The sequence below is a fragment of the Paramormyrops kingsleyae genome, chromosome 5 (assembly GCF_048594095.1).
Source record: "Paramormyrops kingsleyae isolate MSU_618 chromosome 5, PKINGS_0.4, whole genome shotgun sequence".
Classification (NCBI taxonomy): Eukaryota; Metazoa; Chordata; class Actinopteri; order Osteoglossiformes; family Mormyridae; genus Paramormyrops; species Paramormyrops kingsleyae.
Genome location: NC_132801.1, coordinates 15,736,715 through 15,758,549, shown reverse-complemented (window position 1 = coordinate 15,758,549; position 21,835 = coordinate 15,736,715). Strand labels below are relative to the sequence as shown.

General features: G+C 40.9%; 2 protein-coding genes and 3 non-coding genes across 6 annotated transcripts; 2 read left to right on the top strand and 3 right to left on the bottom strand.

The window, feature by feature from the left end:
* Window positions 1–1,964: 1,964 nt before the first annotated feature.
* Window positions 1,965–14,482, top strand: arhgdia (Rho GDP dissociation inhibitor (GDI) alpha). 2 transcript variants are annotated; one of them, XM_023790675.2, is made up of 6 exons: window positions 1,965–2,118; window positions 10,098–10,287; window positions 10,949–11,032; window positions 11,469–11,545; window positions 11,704–11,767; window positions 12,110–14,482. In XM_023790675.2, the coding sequence occupies exons 2-6, from the start codon at window positions 10,101–10,103 to the stop codon at window positions 12,307–12,309; spliced, it is 612 nt and encodes a 203-aa protein (XP_023646443.1). In that variant the 5' UTR covers window positions 1,965–2,118; window positions 10,098–10,100; the 3' UTR covers window positions 12,310–14,482. The 2 variants fall into 2 exon arrangements, with proteins under 2 accessions (XP_023646443.1, XP_023646442.1); XM_023790674.2 differs by having other exon boundaries at window positions 1,999–2,137.
* Window positions 14,483–15,944: 1,462 nt separating this feature from the next.
* Window positions 15,945–16,032, bottom strand: trnay-gua (transfer RNA tyrosine (anticodon GUA)). Its single transcript is given in 2 exon segments — window positions 15,945–15,980; window positions 15,996–16,032. It is a non-coding gene; the product is annotated as a tRNA-Tyr (tRNA).
* A 378-nt stretch (window positions 16,033–16,410) lies between these two features.
* mrpl58 (mitochondrial ribosomal protein L58) lies at window positions 16,411–18,327 on the top strand. The gene is made up of 6 exons (XM_023790681.2): window positions 16,411–16,624; window positions 16,762–16,786; window positions 17,029–17,088; window positions 17,306–17,388; window positions 17,692–17,861; window positions 18,084–18,327. The coding sequence occupies exons 1-6, from the start codon at window positions 16,442–16,444 to the stop codon at window positions 18,166–18,168; spliced, it is 606 nt and encodes a 201-aa protein (XP_023646449.1). The 5' UTR covers window positions 16,411–16,441; the 3' UTR covers window positions 18,169–18,327.
* A 335-nt stretch (window positions 18,328–18,662) lies between these two features.
* Window positions 18,663–18,734, bottom strand: trnam-cau (transfer RNA methionine (anticodon CAU)). Its single transcript has one exon. It is a non-coding gene; the product is annotated as a tRNA-Met (tRNA).
* A 344-nt stretch (window positions 18,735–19,078) lies between these two features.
* Window positions 19,079–19,151, bottom strand: trnar-ucg (transfer RNA arginine (anticodon UCG)). Its single transcript has one exon. It is a non-coding gene; the product is annotated as a tRNA-Arg (tRNA).
* Window positions 19,152–21,835: the final 2,684 nt, after the last annotated feature.

Below are 21,835 nucleotides of genomic sequence, written 5' to 3'. Positions count from 1 at the left end.
ACAAAAAATTTCAAAGTTGTTGGAGTTGCACAAAAATAGAACCAGAAGAAAGGGCTTGATAAGACCTTTCCAATGATACCAAGAACTTCTTTCTGTGATGAATGGCAAGAAAGTTATAGGATATTTTGTAACGCCAGTTAAGGCTTTTTAACGTCCACTTAGTAACAGATAAAACAATGGAGAACCATATTTGACTTTGTGACCTGTTTATGGTGTTCAGAAAAATGAGCATAACTCTGTTATTGTTTATCAGATTTTAATAAACTAGGTATCATTAGAAAGCTTATTCCTTGCCTAACAGTCTCAGATACACTGAAAATAAAACAAATAATTATTTAATTTATTTGTCTGTCAATTAATACTCACCGGAGAATGTATGTAGTGAATAATACAAAGAATGTCTTTTCAAAGAGTCCACACTTTGTGTTATCATACTTTGTGTTATCATTATAATCCATTCAATAATAATACATTTGAAAAGCATTGTCCATAGTAAAGTATCAAAAGGTACAGGTAAATATGCAGTATGTGCCCGTAAAGAACTGTCTGATCTCCGGGAGTTGAAGAAAAGAAGACTTTGAGATGCTGCCTTGCTATGCCAGCCCGTGCTGGTTGTGGAGGATTACGTTTTCTCTTCATGTTAAAGGTAACTGCTAAGACAATATGCAACTATTTCTAGCCTTTCCAACCCATTCAAAATTATCAATCATCTGTGTTACAAAAGCAAGCGATGGGTATCTACTCCATTTTATTACAAGAATATATATTCATAAACACATATAACCTCATTTAAAAGCCTTCACATCATTTTAAAGCTGTAAATTCCATGCTGAAAATCATGCTATTTTCGGCTCTTGCTGCACTGTTCACCACAAAACATGACCGGCTCTCGCGGCGGATCCAAAAAAGTGAACTGCTGATCGATACATTTTGCTCAAAATACGCCTAAATACAATAAACTAACTAAGAAATATAATTATCATAATTTGAAGAATAATTCTGCTTACGTTTATTGTCCCAACGAAGGTTTTAACGAGTGAAATTTTCGGTAAGATCGGGAGGAAATTTCGAAGTTATCAGAAAGTCAGATTACCGTGTTTTGAATGGAAATCCCCAGATGAAGGTGTGTTTTACGTTATCAGAACGGGTTACCCTAATAGACACAAAAATAACACAACAAAAAGGCAAAAACTATTGGGATACCCTGGTGCTCTGTGGAATAGCGACCAAATTGAAAACGAGGCTGCCTGCCAAAGCCCCTATGGCGCAGAACTGGTGATTGTGACATACCTACAATGGGACAACATTAGTGCGCTGATAGTGAAATAACCTTCATACTTAAATTGATCGCCGAGATATAATATGTAGCGCAAATGAATATTTAAAAACATGAATAAAAACGATTTACTAGCAAGTGTCACTCGTCACTTTCGCTCACACTAAATTACCAAATTCGTCACTGAAATTACAGTGAAACCTGTTATAAACCGCAAATGCTATATCTATATCGCATCGCATTTACTAGAGCCATAGCAGTAAATCAGGATATCACTGGATCACTAAAGCATGTGTTGTGACTATACGCAGGGCAAGATCCACACATGCACTGCAGTATATTAACATGTATGTAGGTGTTTCAGCTCAGTCTTCGTCACACTTGCACACCAGTGAACATAACTTAATGATGGTCAATCTATTTATTTTCACCAAATGTATGCCGTATTTCATCCACAGGCATAACATTTATTATTAAATATTTATATGGGAGCAGTAAAACGGATCGTTTGCTAATCTTTCACCGGTGGACGCAAAGAGCCACAGTCAGTGAAAAGTTGTGACTTGGACAAATTCCGGCTAACAGGATCATGTACGGGCAAACTGAAATATTTGAACCCGAAACGTGTAAAATTATAAAGCGCGGACGACGGATCACCCCCATATTCAACTTGGCGCCTAAATTCTTCGGCGAGACGCCCGTTTGGGGCGCGTTCACGGAGCCGTTCCCAGCGATGCGCGGTCCCGCTTCCGGAAGCGTATAGTGCGGGCGGCTCCGCTCTCCGATCGCCATTCTAGTCCCACGGAGTGCAGCGGTAGGAGCACTTTGCGCTTAGAGCTCAGGTAAATCCGCGTTATTACGGTAAGGAGTGGTTCACCGGGGCGCTAGCAAAACGACATTTTAAATACTTACACGTTCGATAGCTTAGACAATAGCAGATAATCACGTCGACGGTTCATTTCGGTAATATCGCTCTACTGCGATCAAATTCCAAGATTTTAAAAAAGCTTCATTATTGTTAGTAAGGTACTTCCAATCTCAGTATTGTTTTATTTTTATTTCTTTAACTGACCCGCGTTGCATGATCCTACTCAGTAGTTGTATCGACTGATTCAATTTCCTATGTTCAGTTTTAGATAGCTAGCTACACCCAACTAAGGATAAGTTAAACTAACTTATTCACTTAATCTTTCCCATTCAGTTTAACTATATGTATTGATCGCCGCACCTAACTTTTTCGTCGATTATGTTAATAACTGAATATAATGTAATTTTGCAAGAAAAATATCCGTGGTAAGCTAGCTGGAGTAGCCAGTCTGCATGTTTCCGAAGGGCTGAAGTTGACTTCATATATCCGGCGTTACGGGGCCTTCAGGTCCCAGGGCCGCCCGGTGCGTGCAAACTCACAGTGGGAATTAACGCAATAGAAATTACTACTTTGTCCGAAACTCTGTCCCATCACCACGCGAAACGTAGCAGCTCTCCTTCCGCCTTCCAATTCGGATCCACTTTTCCCAGCTTACTCGTGCCGTCGGGTTACTCGTATTTCCCGTTGCCAGTTATCGCGCCGCAGGAGCAGAAACGGCTTCAGGTAGTTCGAAGTTGCATGAAACTCGGGCAATTTTTTTTCCAGCTGGGACACATGGACGCATCAGTACAGATGATACTTTTAGAAGAAGCGCGTCATTTGCGACATTAAATGAAATATGCAACACTTAGGTGTCGAAGACTTAAACCACGCAGTGCTGCTGTATTAGTGTTTGGCGGACCTGCCCGCTTTGGGTTTAAAGCGCGTCGTTGCTGTTTGCTGGCAGCCAGACTAAGCGCCCCCCCCTCGCCGAGAGGCGACCTGAGGCGGTCCTGCTGCCCGGTGAGGAAACGCTGCATAGCGCCAACTTGGTTCTAGAAACCAGAAATGCGTGTGACTAATGTGTGGGTGGGTCTTGGTCTCTCCCTCGGTCGGCGCCCGACTGCAGCCGGGCCGATTTGAAGAGCCGCGGCTTCCTGTCTGCCCTGGTTCTAGGTCTTTCTCTCGGGGAGGGGGCGGTGTCGCTAATTCCCCCCACCTTCAAACTGCAAACTCCGTCCAATACAACAGGTTAACTGACACGTATAATATATTTTACCGCATATAACCGCTTTTTTCTCACCGCACTTTTCCCCCTTTGGCCCTTATGGCAAATCACGTTTTACGGTTTACTTTCCTTTCGGTTGGCAAACTTGAAATTAGTGGCGATGTAATGGGCGTTACGCAAATTATGACGGAGGGACAATAACAAGGAAGTTTGGCAGATATTTTGACCTATTTATGCTTTACAGTAAATGAGAAGATGGTTTATATTCTGCGACATTCCCATGTCATCAAGCTTAAATGCTTTACAAGCTTTTTTCGCTCCCATTTACTGACTCTCTCAAGTCGGATATCGGTGATTATAAAGCTGCAAAGGGGAAATTACCAGTGGAAATTTAGACACCTAGGGAGCTTTAATGATTTGGTTAATTATTTTCTGAAATGCAGTCAAAGGACTAAAGCGCCCATCAGCTGATCTTTAAAAAATGTGTTGACACTGTTTGAGTGTGTGTTGGGATGGTTGTCTGGGTCAGACCTATAGGACGCTGTGGGTCTGCTTAGGTATTATTCTAAAGGAAGCAGGTGTCCTTGGGAGGCAAAGTGGACACAGTTAACTGATTTTCATGACCCAGAAATGTCACAGTCCTAGTTTTGTACATAGAGGCTTTTTCACATAGTTTTATTTTGGTAAAGGAACATACATGCAACTTTAAAGTGCTTTATCTTGATAAAATTTGGCAGTGCGTTGTTCCAGTTAAGGTTCGATGTATCTTCCTTCCACCTTCCCAGAAGGTTATTCCTTTGGATGGTTAGGTTATGTGTTCTGCAAGTAAACATGCTCGTAGAACAATTTTGCAAATCTATCTATGCTGCCTCAGCTGTTCAGCAGTGTGGGGAGCCTGTGGATTCTATCTGAAATTCATGTGTTAACTGCTGGCTTTCTGTTGTAGAACTTGATCTTGATATTAGTGCGCTGGCATGAGGAAGTTCAGCTGTTTGTGTGTGTGTGCCATCCTGCTTTGGTGTTTTGTTATGCAATTCACGCAATTGACATCTGACAGCCAGAATAGAGTCACTTTAATAATAATCACTTTAAATTCTGTTAGTGTTTTTTTTGCATTTTTTAATTAAAAAGGAAATCACAACTTTTTGTTAGCGAAAAAAGTGAAACAGGATAATGGTCTACTTACTATTTTTACCATTTTTAACCTTGAATTTTCCCAGTCGCTGATTTTATTCTCATTCTGTTTCCAGCTGTCCTATGATGGTCCATCCCAGTTACATCTTCACAGTATTAGCAGACTGGTTATAGCCCAAATGTCTTTGGCACTCTTACCAAGGGCAGTTATTCGGTTCATAGTGATTTTGAATGAATTTGCCCAGTATTCCAGATGGTTGTTAGACAGCCGTGTGTGGTATGTATTTTTTTATTTATTTCCTTTCCTTCCCACCTGCAGGGTTGCAGCTGTGGAGCAGGCCATGAATGTTATTAATGCAGCACAGTGTTAATATAAACACTGCTGTTATCTTTGAAATCTCCTTTCCCACTCAGAGATTTGGTAGCTGAGTTTCCCAGCTGGTGGATTTTGGTCATCTGGAAGTTGATGACATTTAGCGTGTCAGATTACAAGTTTTACCTTGGGAGAGCTGCTCTTAATGGCACATGTTTTTGGAAGTGCGTCTTTAGGCAGTGTTACAGTAGTCTGTTTTTTTTTTTTTTTTTTTTTTTTTTTTTGATGAACGTAAAATCAGTGTGTTTGTCAAGAGCAGATAGTTTCAGCTCTTTTTTTTTTTTTTTGGTCCTTTTAATAACTTTTGGTTAAAGGGAACGTTGGGAAAGAAACGTTTTAGTTTCTGAAAAGAAGTTGGTATCTAAGACCATTATTTTGCTCAGTGTACTGCTGACAAAATTGCAATGTAATTTTAATCCATGCACATGTAGAGATGAAGTAAACATCTGACATTTAGCGTAAAATCTGTTAGCTAATATTACATAACTTTTACCCTTTTAAATCCTTTTGCTGTTTCTCCTCATGATTGGAGGCGTTTCATAGCCATTTTCCTGCTGATCCGCTACACTGTCTCATTATGTGGAGTAACTTTGGTGCATGGTGTTATTTTGGATATCCATCGATACGGCTCCATGCTCTTAACAAGACCCAGATTTTCAGCAGTGATCTTTCCAGGTCAGACAGGGAAGCAGTTGCTCGCCCCATTCCACTGTGTCCTCCTCTACCTCGAGGGAGGTTTCTGTGGGCCCGGAGAAGATGGCAGTGTGAGAAGGAGGGAGAGGGAGAAGGGGCGATGTGCTTTTGCAAACGGCCTGTTTTGATTGCTGTTTAAGTGATCTGTGAGGTTATGATGCTCCTAGTTTTCTCATGTTCTAACATGGTGAAGAAATACATCATCAGATAAGATCTGGCATTTGCTGCCTTTGTGATGCTGTCGGGATTGAAGCTACCCTGTGCTTCCAGCAGACTGGGATGGTGTTGACTGGGTCCCCAATTTTCACAGAACAGGCATGATGGTGTTTCAGTTGCCATTGCAATTTTGTTTAATTTTTACTTCTGTGCTATCCTTTTCCGGCATGCTGTTTGAATGACTGAGGGCTGTAATGTTAAACTGTGGCTTTTTTGAAGCATAGTGGTGTACAGTTTTCTCATGTAATGTTAGTCACAGGTGGCTGACTTGTAATGTACTATTTCTGAATGTGCTTTGACATTCATTGTCTGAGTTGTATGGCTGTTGCCGCAGACTCAACTCTCCAAGGAAAAGAGAGCAAGACAATGAACTTTGCTTGGTCTCAGTGACACAAATGTATCTTGAGTTAATCAGTTCAGCTCCAGACCTAGAATCGCAAAAAAGTACACTTCTCAAAATGTATGTTTGCCTTGCTGGAAGCAAGCTGCTTCTCCCGCTCTTTCATAACACACGCGCCAGCCCTCCCCGTATTGCTTAGCCTGTTTTTTCAGAAGTTACTTTTACTTTTAGCTTTATGTTTTTCAGTAGCTGTTTTGGATCCTTTTGCCCCCTAGGAATAATTAGCGGGTGTCTTCCAAGTCGTCAGAAGGCTGACTTTGGCCTACTTCAGAATGAGTGTAACATTCTCACATACGGGCCACATATCTGCCATGACTTCCTGTGATGCTGCTTCAGACTGCAGTGTGAGGCTGCACTCTTACCAGGTGATTGCGACAGGAGATCCAATAGTGGGTCAGTGTAACTGGTATGGTTTGTTCAGGAGGAAGACGCCTTAAATATAGTTGTCATTATCTTTTTTTTATCAGCATACCAGTGCCTCCTTAGGTGCTGTGGGGCTCCAGACCAGTCCACGCTGTCTTTACAGGCAGGTGAAGTGCTCGGATGATTTATATTTGTCTAGACCAGGGGTCGGCAACCCTAGGCACGCGTGCCACAACTGGCACACGGAGGAATTTCCGGTGGCACGCTGACGATGATCACAATAGAGACCTGCACAAGACAAGATTTGATGGGTGAATGCGTGTGCGGGCGGCAAGGTCCTCATGTATGTGTGGGTTGCGGGAGAATAGAATTAATCGCGGGACTCCCGCAAAATGGAATTATCTTAATTAATTTAATAAAAACAAGTACTTTTATTATCTACTGCACAAAAGCAACAAGAACGACTAAATTAAAGGCTAACGCTCTGAAGCAGTATTAAGCCAAATGCTTTTCTGTTTGACCACTTGAGAAATCAACGTTTTATTATTATTTTGTTTCATTGCAATATTATTAGCCTATTTCTAACTGTTCTGAGTGTATTCCTATGTTCTGAAAAGCTCCTCGTTCGTGTCCATGTTCATCATTCCATTTAATTAAACTCAAATAAAACTAAACATATTTGTTTGTTTTCCATTTCTTTTTTATATACACTCAAAAGGGAAGCAAGTGAAACAAATAACAGAGTAGCGGGAAGAAGCGGTAAAAATAAAACTACTTGTATGTTTACCTGCGGGATTTTGCGGGCGTGAGCGGGACAAAACTTGAATACTGCGGACGGGAGCTGGAGAAAATAATATACATTTTTTTTGCGGGAGCGGGACTGAAAAATTCCTCCCGCGCAGGCCTCTAGATCACAACCCTAATTATTAAACATTAAAATTTGTCAGACGTCTCCTATGATGTTGAAATGTCTTTGGCTGTTGCTTGGCGCGCCTGCTGCTTTGGTTTGACTACTCGATGGTAGCCCCGCCCCCCCCCCCCCCCCCAATCGTTAACATGGCACGCGGACTAACAAGAAAATATATAATTGGCACTCCATGTCAAAAAGGTTGCCGACCCCTGGTCTAGACTGAACACTCGGAAAAACATTTCTGCTAAAGTCCGATGTGCAGGAGTCGCGCTTAGGTCAGTGGTGAAAGATATCGATGAAATGACCCTGGCTATTAACGACTGACGTTTACCCTTGCTGAGGTTCCCAGATATGTTTTGGTATCAGATCCTTAGATTTTGATAAACATCTTTATGAGCGAATTATCACTTAAGTGTCAGCCTGCCAAGAGACACGCAAGTAAGAATTTTATTGTATTTTAGTACATCTTGTACATCTTTGACAAATCTTGAATCTTGAGATGTCATTAGTATGCAGACTAATTTGTATGAAGTGAGAATGAGTATGAGAACATTCATTCTGTCTGTGCTAACAGCTGCTGTTGTAGACAAATACCGGGAGCATTTTTCTGAATGAGTATTGTACTTTGCTAGCGTGTATCCCGTTAATGCTATTTGAGGCATTGTTAATCATATAAATAGATGTGACACTGATAATGGGCTTTATTAGAAAAGCATAACATTCGCTATGTCTGAATTCATGCATCATTTGGTCAACAGCTTCCTAATGACTTGTTCTAATACTTAGCTGTTATTGCTAATGCAAAAGAATAGCATTCACTGTTTTAATTGGGCTGGTTTAACCGTTTAGTACTAATGTGCTGAAGTGTGTGTGTGTGTGTGTGTGTGTGTGTGTGTGTGTGTTTCCCCCCCAGAGTTTGAGTATTCACCTTAGTCTTGAAGATTTGAGTGAAGAGAGAATTTGTAGTGAGGACTAGATGGGTCGTACTTAATGGTCAGATGTGTTTGTTTGCCTGGCCTTGGCTAGTGCCGGTATTTTGTCTTGATCCACCTCGTTCCGGTTGGCAAGGAAGAGGAAATCGTAGTTTTGTCATTTCCTGCGTGATTCATAGTTAGCTTTTTTTCCTTTGACAAGCCAGAAGTAGTACGGTGAACAAACTCCAGTTTATATTGCTGTCATGTTTAAACAGTATAACTTTATTATAACGCACTTTTTTTGGTTTATTAATGTTTGCTTTCCCCCAAAGCCCCCATTGGACAGCCTGGTGCCGTAAGCTTCTGCGGATTGGAGGCCAGTTCTTGGCCAAGGCTTCCTTGAGACGGGATCAGCGTGTTTTCCTGAGGAGGCATGGTGCATGTTAATGGTGCTGTGGCAGCTGCTGGAGGGACATGGGGCAGCGTATCGGCCCTGCCTACTCCCTGGCGTCCTAGTTATGTCACAGGCTGGCACTGTGAAAGTGGAGCGTGCTCCTGGAAGCTCGACGCGCTGCGGTGCCGCTCTGTTTGCTGCATCTCCATACTGCTGCACTTTTTGTTCTGACTCGCCGACCTCTCTCCTGTCCCCCTCCTTACCCTCCCGCTCCCGACCATAACACATATATTGCAGTTGACATTAATAATTATCTGTTTATGTAAGGAAGAAGAAATGGAAACCTGTGTCCTTCGGTGCACCTGAGTGTTTTATAACGTTTTTTTATTTTTTGGTTTTATAAAAGAAATCTGTTCTAGCGAAACCGTTTACGCCGTCATCATTCATCTGAAGAGTGTAATGTATTCTGTGCATTCTGATTCAGATGAATGCAAGCCGCTGGACTTTCCTCAATGTCTTGGCCACAGCCTAAGGCGCAGATTTATGGCCCAGCGGAAAATACAGGCTTGATATTGTGCAGGGGCTGTGCATGTCTGTGTGTCCCTTGTGAAGAGCACTTCCTGCTTCTGTGACACCGCCAGGTCACACGTCGCGTTTAAGTGCCTGAGGATTATGAGTGTAAATGGATCCCGGCGTGATGCAGAGTTTTATGTAATGGGCGTTACATTTGGTGTGAGTGAATAGAATGAAGTGGTGTGAAGCCAACTTTTCTTTTTTTTTTAAAAAAAAAATTGATTTTCTTCAAGCAGGATTTCCTTTAAATTAGCAGTGGTGTAATACTGGTGGATTTGGATACCTGTGTGCATAAATGTGTGTGAATGTAACTCTTTGAGGGGAGTGTGTGCTGGTAGCTTTAGAGCCCTCTCCCTGTCTCTGCCCTAGTTGCATTTAACCACTATACTCTCGCATATTTGTTTAAGAGCCACCTGCTTCTGTTGTGAGCAGTTTGTAACATTACACCTATTTAAATTCTGTATTAATTATTTGTCATTCATTTTCTTAAGCCTTGACGTGACTTATGCTGCAGCAAACCCCTGCCTTTATTCCTTTGGAAGACATAAACTAGGTGACAGCAGGTCTCATAAGCAAATACCGATTGCAGCCCAAAGGGGGACGGTTGATATTCTTCCCCTGTAAGCGACCTGCTTGTCCAGGCATCATGGCTCTCGATCTTCACTGTGTGCCTCCCAAAGGACATTTCTTAGACACCCTAGAAGAGTGAGAAGGCAGGGTGACCTGAACTCCAGCTGTCATTTGTAAATATTGCCCCCCCCCCCCCCCCTCCCCAGAACATGGCTGAACACGAGCCCACCCCAGAGCAGCTAGCCGCCATTGCTGCGGAGAACGAAGACACGGAGTCTGTGAACTACCGGGCTCCGGCCCAGAAGTCCCTGCAGGAGATCCAGGAGCTGGATAAGGACGATGAGAGCCTGCGGAAGTACAAAGAGGCCCTGCTCGGCTCGGCGCCTAAGGCTGCAGGTACCTGTCTGTGTCTGTGGGCGTGTGCGGCTGCCCGGGCTCCTGGTGCACCGAGCTGGGCTGCACGCCGCTCCCCTGGGTCCCTGCTCCAGAATAGGAGTGCTGTGATTAAGGCTGGCTGTGTCTGCAGCACCTCCCAGGGACTGACCTGATTGTAGCTGTGAGCGAAGTTGTCGGGCAGCTTCTGATGAACTGGCAGACTTTTCTGACTATGAACCTATGAACTGCTTGGGTGCGAACAATAGCATTGCGTCCGTAGGGTAAACTGTAATGCCATTGGTATGAATTAGCCATTAAACAACCTATGTGACAATTAACAATAGTGTCAGATTACTGCAGAGAACCTCATTTAAGGTTCTGCCCTCTTACTTGGATGTAGTGCAGCTGACATCACTAACCAGCAGACTTTGTGGAGCGTCCAAGAAAAAGTAAAATCCTTTAAAAAAAAAAAAAAATTTTGGTCCAAATAAATTCTCATAAACCGTATGCAAGGCGTACCTGCCCGTTCATTTTCTCCCGAGAGGCGTATTCATTCCCACATCACCCTAATGCTAGATTCTTGAGATTGTAGATGCTGAAACACTGCATGTCTATCTCCTGCACTCCTAATAAAAATTGCCTGATTTTATGTAGCTGTTGCTGTATTTTCCTTCTCTCTCAGATCCCAGTGTCCCTAATGTGCAGGTGACACGGCTGACCTTGGTTTGTGACGCTTCCCCTGCTCCCCTGACACTTGACTTGCAGGGTGAGTAAAACCCAGTGAGCCCTGGCAGAGTGGCCTGACATTTCAGCTGTGTACGGTATAGATCCTTAAATCTGAAAACTGCTTCCTACGGTTTTGATTTTTGCTGCTTTTCAGTTTCACAGTTTAACGTGGCAAAGGATGAACGTGTCTTGACTTTGAATTTCCCATATCTTGTTTCACTTGGCAGATCAAATGATCACTCTAGTTTTTTTCACATGGTGGGTCAGCTTAGTGATTTAGCAACTTGGTGACCCAGCTCTTTAGAAAAATCAAATACAGAGCAGTTTGAGTGTGTCACCCTTTAGCAGCATCAGCTATTTTGTTTACTGATAACTTAAGACCTGGGTAAGCTGCAGTCTTCTCAAGACTGATTTCATAGGTTCGTTCTGTCTTCCATTGTTTAAAATGCCTTAGGTTTTCTGATTTCTTACAACAGGTGAACTTGATGCATTGAAAAAGCAGTCCTTTGTGTTGAAGGAGGGAGTGGAGTACAAGATAAAAATTAATTTTAAGGTGAGTAGTGTTTATATTTCTTCTAAACATTTGGGATAGCCTTCTACTGTAATATCTGATTCTCTTCCATTCTTTGACAGAGCAAGAATGAGTTAGGATGCAAAGCATACTTAATCTTTTGTAGTATCTATGCAACCTTTAAATCTTTATTCTTGCAGGTGAACAAAGAGATTGTCTCTGGGCTCAAGTATGTTCAGCAGACCTTCAGGAAAGGAGTAAAGAGTGAGTTCCTTGTACCCCTTAATAAATTGTTGCCCTGCTCTCTGCCTGATTGGAAAAGTTCAGTAAAAGCCATGTGACCCACTGTAACATTATTCTGAAGTCGACATAAAGCATTAGCGTCACATTGCCTTTACCTCGGAACAGGTCCTCTTGTATTTTGTGGTTTTTAAAGCATGCAAGAGCATACCCATTATTATCAGATTCATCACCTCCAGTTTTTTTTGTGCTTTGCCATAGTTTAAAATGATATTAATATCAGCCTATAGCCTTATCATTAATGTATAGATTGACTCGTGTCACGGCCTGCCTGTGCTCTGACTGCTCTCCCGTTATTCCTTCCAGTTGACAAGTCTGACTACATGGTGGGAAGCTACGGGCCGCGAGACACCGAGTATGAGTTTCTAACTCCCATGGAGGAGGCGCCGAAGGGCATGCTCACCCGCGGTACCTACAACATCAAATCCAAGTTCACTGACGACGACAAGCACGACCACCTCTCTTGGGAGTGGAACCTAAACATCAAGAAGGACTGGAAAGATTGAGCTGCCCTCAGAATCATCATCTTCCCTCTTGTTTCCTAGTCCCCCCCCCCACCCCCAACACATGCACACTTGCTTAACTTCAGTAACCACCAAGTTTCCTTCTCTCTCTCTCTCTCTTCCCCTCCCCCCATTTTATACCTTGCTCTTATGTGCCCCAAAGCATCCAGTGCTTCTCAGCTGTTGTCCATGCTACTTGAAGGAAAAACCATTCCTTTCCCCTCCCAACAAAAAAAAAAATGGCGTCTTCCACAGAAAACATGGAAGCTTTTTTTGATAGGTTTGTGTAGGAGAAAATACTGGCCTACCCCAGCCTTTGTGTTTTGGTGGGTGTTTGTTTAAAGGATATGAAGACACATGAACAGATGGTGATTTTTTTTTTAACCATTGCACTCATTCACTCATTTTAACATGACGATGTTTTTCTGTTTCCCTAATCATTCCCTGCCTCCAAACCCCTCCCCAATCCTTTTTTCCACATTCCTATTTCATGCTGGATGTATTTTTTTTTTCTCTAAATCAAGAACTGCCTTCCTTAGTATTTAATGATTGCGAGGGATGTGCTGTATTGGTTACACTGTTCCTTAACATGTATTTTCACTTTTTCCTTGTGGTCTGGGGATCACAGGAGTTTTAAACAGGCTCCTTCTCTGCCTTATACTGAATGATTGAAACAGGGACAGACATGCTTGAGAAGTGTAAATGTTCATGTACACGGGGTTCAAGATTTTTACACAGCTGTCCAGCCAAGATATCGAGGTTTGAGTCGTGCTGAGGACCGCAGATGCCTCTTTGATGTTCAGTCCATTCATTTCTTTTGAAATCTGTTAAAGGCTGCTGCAAGAACCAACTGACAACTGATCCCAGCTCTGTTCAAATTAATTTCATGCAGTGAGGGGCAGTGAAATACAAAGGCCTCTTGCTGCCTTCCTCCTTTTCTGCCTCTTACAGGACAAACACACCACCCTGTAAAGTGTAGTCAAGCCTCTAGGTATCTCGTCCCACAATTACAGCTGAAAGATATGATCAGCAATGATTTAGCGTGGTAGTCAGTACTCTGCTGTCATGTGGCCTTAATGGAGACTCGAGTTGCTAAACAATGAGAGATTACATGTAATGAGATTACCTTTGCCTTAGCACTGCACCTCATTACCCAGATGGTGGGCTCTCAGACCCTTAGGGTAAAAAGGGCAAAATGTGGAAGATCTGGCAAGATCACCATCTGCTGCTGACAACCATGATGGTGATTGCCTCGATCTGTTATAGCAGTCTTTCCCAACCCTACCCTCGGGCACCCCCTAGCCGCTCCACATTTTTGCCCCCTCCCAGCTCCCTACTGGTTTCGGAAACACTGCATTATAGAAACCGGTGCAAGAGAATCCATACTTTAAAGATGTGGGTTGAAGACCTTTTGCCCTCTGCGCATGAGAAGTGACCGTTTAAAAGTGACTTTTGCACAGCCTGGAAGGTGTTTGTTAATGACTGACTAGTAGATGAGTATGCAAGCTTTCTGAATTGCCAGAACTGCTATAGAAAGGGTTAGGGCTACCAGTGATGACCAGACTTGTTTGGCATAATTGTTGTGCTACCTCAGCGTGTATTAATGAAAGTAGAGGCTGTATTTAGCGGGTTGCATGTATCACACACCCAGAAATGCAGATAGAAATGCTTATCGTTTGTGATCCTTTTATCATTGTTTTTGTGAGACATCTGGTGTGAAGCTTTCATCTTTCGGAGTGCTCTGAGATGCTGTATGCTGAAGTATTTGTTGTAGGTTGGAGGCTTACTTTGTTAATATCACCTATACAAAAGCTGCACTGTAAATGTCCTGGGATGGACGAGTTGGTTAACCAAAGGTGCTTTATTTTGAGTACTGATTCTGTGGAGTATTTAGGTGTCAGTGAAACCCTCCTGCACCTTTCATCCCCAAAAATGTCCAAGTTTCTCCTCTTGGATCCACACTAGGACTAGTTATTGTGACTGGCTTTCAGGGACTAGACATGTCGTGGCTTGTAGCTGTGTAATTTTCTTTAACCCCATTTTTATACTCCATTTACCTTATGTTTGATGATACGATTGTATTTTGTGTGCTATTTCTGTGACGCCTCGATTATTCAGATTGTGTCATTCTGGACCAGCTGTTCATCAGTCACCATTAAAGTGTTCAGACTCAAAATGGCTGACTTCCTCTTGCTTCCCCTGTCTGCTAACAAATCGGATCTGACCAACACTGTCTCCAGGAATGTGAATGAGTGATCCAGCTCTCCTGTCAGTCTGGTATTTTTGAGCCAGCAGTCTGTAAAAGATGACAGTGACTTGAACTAAGATATAATTATTTGTCTTCAACAAGTGATTTGATAACAAAGGGTATTGTAATTGCCAGTGTTTTTAAAACAGATGTTTGCCTATAGAAATGCAAGGAAATGTGCTCTTTTTAGTTTGTCAGGCAGTCTTAGGAGTCACCGCAATAGGCAAAGGGGTTCATATTAACAGGGAAAGAATTAGCATTGCTGTTCTGTGATTTTATTTTTTTTCTGAAATAGATTTTTTGACTGTTAAAGATCGATATACACCATGATTAAAAATCATTCATGGAGAAGTGGCATATCCAATAATGTAACCTGCCTTATTGAATGCGTAGAGATCAGTAAACTGCCACGTTTCAGATTTTCTCATTACTGTTTTACCTGCTGCAAATGAGACATGTAACAGTTTTGCAAAGATAGGAAATGACACGGCTCCAAAAAATGAGGTTTTCTTTTTTTTATTTGTCTATCTGCAATATTTCACATGAGTTAAGTGCATCGGTAACATTCTCCTTGTTACTGATATGTGCACTTGAGATTTAATTTGTATTTGTCATGAAAAATTGAAATATTGTAACATTACATACAAAGGCTGTTACAATACATTGTTAAATGCATTGTGCATCTCCTATGAACAGGATGCGGTGTGTTTTGGGTTGGTTGCAGGAAATCACGCAAAGCTTGAAGATGAGCAAAACCTGAATGTGGTGCACATTTGGCACCATAATTTTATATGCAGTCGAAATTGGCACCTTTATAAATGAGAATACTTATCAAGTGTATTACTATGTCCTTGAAGAGAAACACTCAACTACAGGACTTCATTTGAAATGCATCTGTACAGATTGGGGAGCTCTGTAGCAGTAAAGATCATTACATTTATAAATATATTACACTGAATGTTACTTTAATTGTTTTAGTTGTATTTCATGGATGTGACTCTTGTCCCATTTAACAATCAGTCTTCCTATATTTAGGATTTAAATAACCGTATTAGGCATATGTTTAGCATGACTTTCCATCTGGCTTTTCTCAGGTGTCTAAATTGAAAAGTGCAATCACGACCTTGCAATGAAGGTAGCAAAAGCCAGCATGGTAACTGGGTTAGAAATTAACAGCAATTTGACAGCTGTAAAGACTAATCCGATATGTTCTCGTTTTCTGTTGTGTTGGCATTGTTCTGCTGTTGAAGTCTCGAAGATTACGATTTTATAATATCTCAATATTGATCTGTTGACCTTGATTTTAAAAGTCAACTTTATGAGCAGATGATGCTTCATTAAACTAGTTATTATATTTAGGCAATATGAAGACAACATTCAAAAGAAGTCCTCCTTCGAGCCGGATTCGAACCAGCGACCTAAGGATATCTACATTCATTGCCTACAGTCCTCCGCTCTACCAACTGAGCTATCGAAGGGAGACACGTGGGATCTTCGGTTACGCACTCTTTTCAGTAACTAAATTCAAAATCAGATGAACTCTAATGTACTTTTAAGCCTGTTTTCCTTTTATGTGGAGTATTTGTGATCGCCAACGACATAGCTTATATATCAGTTTTGGAATAAGTACTGGCTGATATAGTTGTGGGACTATGGTGTTTTACATAAAATTATACTATTATAAATGACTACATTTATATTATTAAATATCACAACTCAAAAATCCAGTATCAATATACTATCATTCTCAATCCATAATTTGGCGTGGTTCATAATTTATTCATATATAATGTAAGACTGTAGGTCAATTAAATTACCCCCAAAAAATTGTCGTAAACATCGAAGAGTTGCCGTGTCAACCAGAAACCCGTAAAATGATACTGCAAAATGGCGTCTACTATCCTGAAGATGTTGCGTTTGTTTGGGTTAAAACCATGTGTTGTCCCCACTCAGATTAAGGCTGTTTTACACCATCAGTATATGAACGCAGAACTGGATGCAACCAATATATTCGTGCGATATTTCTCCTCGAGTCTTAATTATGGCAACAAGGCTGACGATTATAACTGGGTAAATTAGTTATGAACTAGGATGTGGTGATACTTTTGGTTAATCATTAATCTATGTAATTGTAACATGTCAATGAATTCGATTAAGCTGTGATCAAAAGTTGAGTTTTAGTTAACATGTATTTTACATTGTTGTAGGGCGGGAGATTGGCTATCCCCATGGGTACGTACGTAGTTCTCTTAACATTTCAAAGTAGCACTACAAAGTTTGTTGTCTGAATTTTTGATATACGCGTTATGTTGGTTTCCTTTAATTAGCCAGACTTAGTGGTAAAATCTATGATACACGTAACCTGTATGCCGATAGGACTGTAGTCTGCGTCTTCTGCATCACAGAGCCTCCCAAAGAGCCCTAGACTTCTATTAGAAAAAGAACTCCAATTGTTATTGCTTTCATCTGTCCAGATCGCCTGACAGTGACGTACAGCAGGAGCAGCGGACCGGGCGGGCAGCACGTGAACAAAGGTTTAAATGTTATAAAATGTACTTCCGGAACGACGGCATTAATATCTCAATATTTTATACAAGTACTTCTTATGGTGATGCCATATTTGACGGTATTTTTTATTTTATTTTGATCAAATAACAGCATAGTACACTATATATAAATATTTCATGCCTATATGGACGCTAATGGATAATAATGGATAAAGTACATCACTGCTGATTATTTTTTTGCTAGTCAACACAAAGGCAGAAATCCGGTTTCATGTACAGACAGCAGACTGGATTCCGGATGATGTTAGGAATAAGATCATCATCCAGGTAAGTGAATTTTGTTCTTGCAATGTAACTGTATAGCTATGTATAGGTCTTGCTCCAGTGCTAACTAGCATTATTGCTACCATTACTGGTTGAATTAAGTTTCAGCAATTCAGTGACCTCTTAAAATGCTGCCTTATGCTGGTGGATTGCTAAGTCATTAACATCTTATTAGTAATGTGCTCTGTCTTGTGGTCAGGTGGAAGGTTCATAACAGGTCAAATTTGGATATAGCAAGAATCTGAAAGTTTTATGATCTGTTGATTACCACTGTTACATGTTTATCTTCTCTCTTGGCCACAATAGAATAAAAATCGCATCAACAAAGTGGGCGAGTTGTTGGTTACATCCGAGGCAAGTAGAAGTCAACAGCAAAACCTGAATGACTGTTTGCAGAAAATCCAAGACATAATTGCAGAAGCCAGCCAGAAGCCACATGAACCCACTGAAGAGGATATTGCCATAAGGAGGGCAAGGTAGTAGAAAAATGCACTCAACTGTTCTCTGTCATATATTAAAATCAATTTTTATATTTAAATATTGCCATTCCATTCACTGTCGATAATGACAATCATCAGATTTGAAAAATACAAGGCCCTACTTAAATATGTAGACTTGGATTACATCACTGCAATGTGTGATTCTGCACATAATTAAGGCCTTTATATAATTCACACATATATAAAAATCTCTCTTAGGCTGGATTATATGAACAAGGAAAGGCTAAAACAGAAGAAGATTCACTCAGTCATAAAGCAGAGCCGGAAAGTGGATTTTGACTGAAGGAGAGTTCCACAGATAGCCATTGCACTCTACCTCATTGCATTCTGCAGTAAGGTGCACCTGGACTAATGCCATTGTAGCTGAAAATATATATTGCGGAATTGTGATTTTTAATGGTATGTTTTTTTTCTGAAATAAAGAATATGTGCATCATTAAAACTGTTTTATTCATGGGCATTTAACCATGTTGTACATAATCATTGTCAAAAAATTGTCTTTAATCATAATTCTAAGGCCCCTTTTAAAAAACAACAGCATTTGTTCAGAAGACTAACACAGCGTTTTTATTGAAACAAGGATTCAAGGATTTTATTTGTCATATATGTGTAAACCAGACAAATGTGTAAACCAGTATTTTATTCTTTACTTATCTGGGTAGTAAACAATATGAAATGCGATATTTCTGAGTAGAAAAATCATATAATTTGAATGAAGAGCTAAACAGGCAGTAAATGTGAGAAAAATTACATTATTTAGAAATAAGAAAATAATTTTAGCAGAGGATGGTTTCGATCCATCGACCTCTGGGTTATGGGCCCAGCACGCTTCCGCTGCGCCACTCTGCTACTTGAAATTCCTGTTTTTGTATAGCTATTGATGTCTATATCAATTCGTGCATTAGTCGCTAGGGAGTTACCTGGAAACTTTTTCATGAAATTTAATTCTATATGCACCTTATCGTAATGTATAAGACTGGTTAATATTAAATCGAGTTATTTATATTTACAGAGGGCTGGAATGAATTTTATCGCTACCTTGAGCACAATTATAGTTAACACGTAAAATTTCGTGGTCACTGAATAATATTTCAAATGTCGATCCATGGGCACTGCTTTAGAAAAATCTAAAACATACATTGATTTTTTAGGGCAAAACAATTTTACAAATAAAATAAAACAAAACAAAACATCGACCACGAAGGGACTCGAACCCTCAATCTTCTGATCCGAAGTCAGACGCCTTATCCATTAGGCCACGCGGTCAACACAAGAAACGGACTCTTTTCGACTTAGTTGTCCAAGCCTGTTACCTAATATTGGCATCTAAATTGGGAGAAACTTTTTCTGAAACAACAAAAAATTGGAATTACATCTCACAAACTATATATTAAAGAAAACAGCTACCATTTCATATTTCAGTCTACCTACGAGCAAATTGGAACATTAGATGAACAACAAATTTACAAAACATATCACTTTAATTTGTTGCATTGCTGTTTTAGTCATTATCTTGAATGCTATTGCGTTAAATCACACTCCTTGTTCAATGAACCTTTTTCTGCAGACGTTAGAAGAGGCTCAACGACCCCGATTTACAACAGTCCGGACGAACTTTACTAGTGGGTAAATGGGCAGCCCGTGTGGATTTTCAATCGCTATGCAAACAGTGCCATCTATTGAACGACTGGCGAATCTGCGTTCGAATCAGAATCAGAATTCACTTCATTGGCCAGGTACAACTGCATGTACTAGGAATTTGTTTCTGTAGTATTCCTGCTTACGTTCACAGACAACATAGAACATAAATTATGAAACATAGAATAAGTAGAAATAAAACAGAAAAAAATAACACAAACAGTGCAAAGTTGTACAAAATTATATCGATAAATATAAACATATGCAGCAGTTAAAATTATTTTTTTAATGATAAAACCATAATGATGTGACAGTTTTCCCCCTCCTGATATCTTGCTTTTTGCATAATATGATGACACACACAAGAAACTTATGTAAACATTTTTAAATCGATACTTAATATACTTAAGCAATAAAGTTACCCAACTCCAATATTGCTCATGTGACACAACAATTATTCCCTTACTTACATAGCCTGCTGTCCAAATTGATAGACTTGGACACAGCCAGACGTAATTGCAGCCAGCCCTGTTGAATCTATGCCTTGCCATATACTGATCGACCATTTTCCTGAGGGCGAAGTCACCACAAGGGTCTGCAAAAACAGAAAGAGAAAAAAGAAATTCTAGAAGAGGTTAGGAGGGGGAAAACTTGCCTATCAGGAAAGGGTTACAAAACCTTCTCCGAAGCTCTGAGACTCCACAGCACCACAGTGAGAGCTATTATCTTCAAATGGAGAATATTTGGAACAGTGGTGAATCTTCCCAGGAAAGGCTAGCCTGCCAAAATTTCTCCTGGGGGATAATAACTTACTCAAGAAGTTGTAACAGATCCCTTAAGAATGTCCAAAGAGCTGCAGGCTTGTCAAGGTCAGTGTTTATGACTCCACAATAAGAGATTGAGCAAATATGGGATTCATGGGAGAGCAACAAACTAGAGAGCAATGCTATTTACCTTACGCAGACGCCGTAGTAAAAAATGGAATACATCAACACAGCCCAGATCTTCGGCTGCTCTCTGCCCTCAGTGCAAGACTTGCATACCTCCTGCAGCATTCTGAAGAACCCCTCACATCCTGGTTTTCACCTGTTAGACATCTGGTAGGTGCTAGAGATCCACCAAACCAAGGACAGACTCAGGGACAGCTTTTCCCCCAGAGCCATAACCTCTGAACCTTACCATGCACTGACCATCTCTCTCTAGGTCTCTGTCTCTCTCTGGATGAGCAATAATTATCTTGCGTAAAAACTACAGCCAAGTGCAATATATGCTACCTGTGTAATATACATACTATCTACACATATTTATATACTTTTTATTCAGTAGTATTTATTTGTAGTACTTTCTATAATCTCTGTGCGAATGATTGAATGTTTGTTCTTCGTTATATCCGAAGGGGTAGACGCTTTGCAATTTCGTTGCACATGGTATAATGACAATAAGACTTCTAATTCTAAAAACTAAAAGAAGCCCTCCTTCAAGCCAGATTCGTACCCATAACACCAGCATAACCTAATCTACCAACTAAGCTATACCTGGAAGCCAATAATTTACTATCATTGAAGGGATAGGCTTACCTTAAGTAGCATGAGTGCTCAGTTACATTTACAAAGAAACACTTGGGTGATCCTCAAGCCTTTGGGAATAATGTACTATGGACAGAGGAGTATATTGGAACAACACAGGTGTCGCTATGTCTGGCGTAAAGCTTATATAGCATTTCCAAAGAAAGAACGTCATACCTACAACGACACACAGGTGGCAGTGTGATGGTGAGCAGCCGCTGTTTGCTGCCTTAGGACCCGGAAGATTTGTCATTACTGATGAAATCACGAATCCTGCACTTTGCTGGAAATTTTTTAAGCAGAATGTCCGTCTGTCTGTGACCTGAAGCTGGAGACTAACTGGGTAATACAGTAAGGCGGTGGTTCCCAACCCAGTCCTCAGGCACCCCAGACAGTCCACATTTTTGCTCCCTCTCAGCCCCCAGCCAATCAAGAACACCAAACACCTGGTACAGGTGTTGGGAGCTGGGAGGGAGCAAAAATGTGGACTGTCTGGGGTGCCTGAGGACTGTGTTGGGAACCACTGCAGTAAGGCAATGATCCAAAAGTTAAACCTAATTCTAAAGCTGAATGGCTCAGAAGAAACAAAATTAAAGAGAAGCTGTGCCAGGGCCTGAAATAAGCAGTGCACGTCCAAACCTGTCAATGTGTCTGAAGTAAAGCAGTTCTGCAAAGAATAGTGGGTCTGAATTCCTCAACAACAATGCGAAAGACTGAAAAATTCTTCCCCAGGGTGACAGTGGTACT

What these genes read in the sequence shown, in the direction of transcription:
- arhgdia (XM_023790675.2), top strand. Translation starts at nt 10,101, where the DNA reads ATGGCTGAACACGAGCCCACCCCAGAGCAGCTAGCCGCCATTGCTGCG. An exon ending in CTCGGCGCCTAAGGCTGCAG is followed by an intron (nt 10,288 to 10,948) that starts GTACCTGTCTGT and finishes CTTCTCTCTCAG; the next exon opens with ATCCCAGTGTCCCTAATGTG. An exon ending in AGATAAAAATTAATTTTAAG is followed by an intron (nt 11,546 to 11,703) that starts GTGAGTAGTGTT and finishes TTATTCTTGCAG; the next exon opens with GTGAACAAAGAGATTGTCTC.
- mrpl58 (XM_023790681.2), top strand. Translation starts at nt 16,442, where the DNA reads ATGGCGTCTACTATCCTGAAGATGTTGCGTTTGTTTGGGTTAAAACCA. An exon ending in GAGATTGGCTATCCCCATGG is followed by an intron (nt 16,787 to 17,028) that starts GTACGTACGTAG and finishes TCATCTGTCCAG; the next exon opens with ATCGCCTGACAGTGACGTAC. An exon ending in CGGGCAGCACGTGAACAAAG is followed by an intron (nt 17,089 to 17,305) that starts GTTTAAATGTTA and finishes TTTTTTTGCTAG; the next exon opens with TCAACACAAAGGCAGAAATC.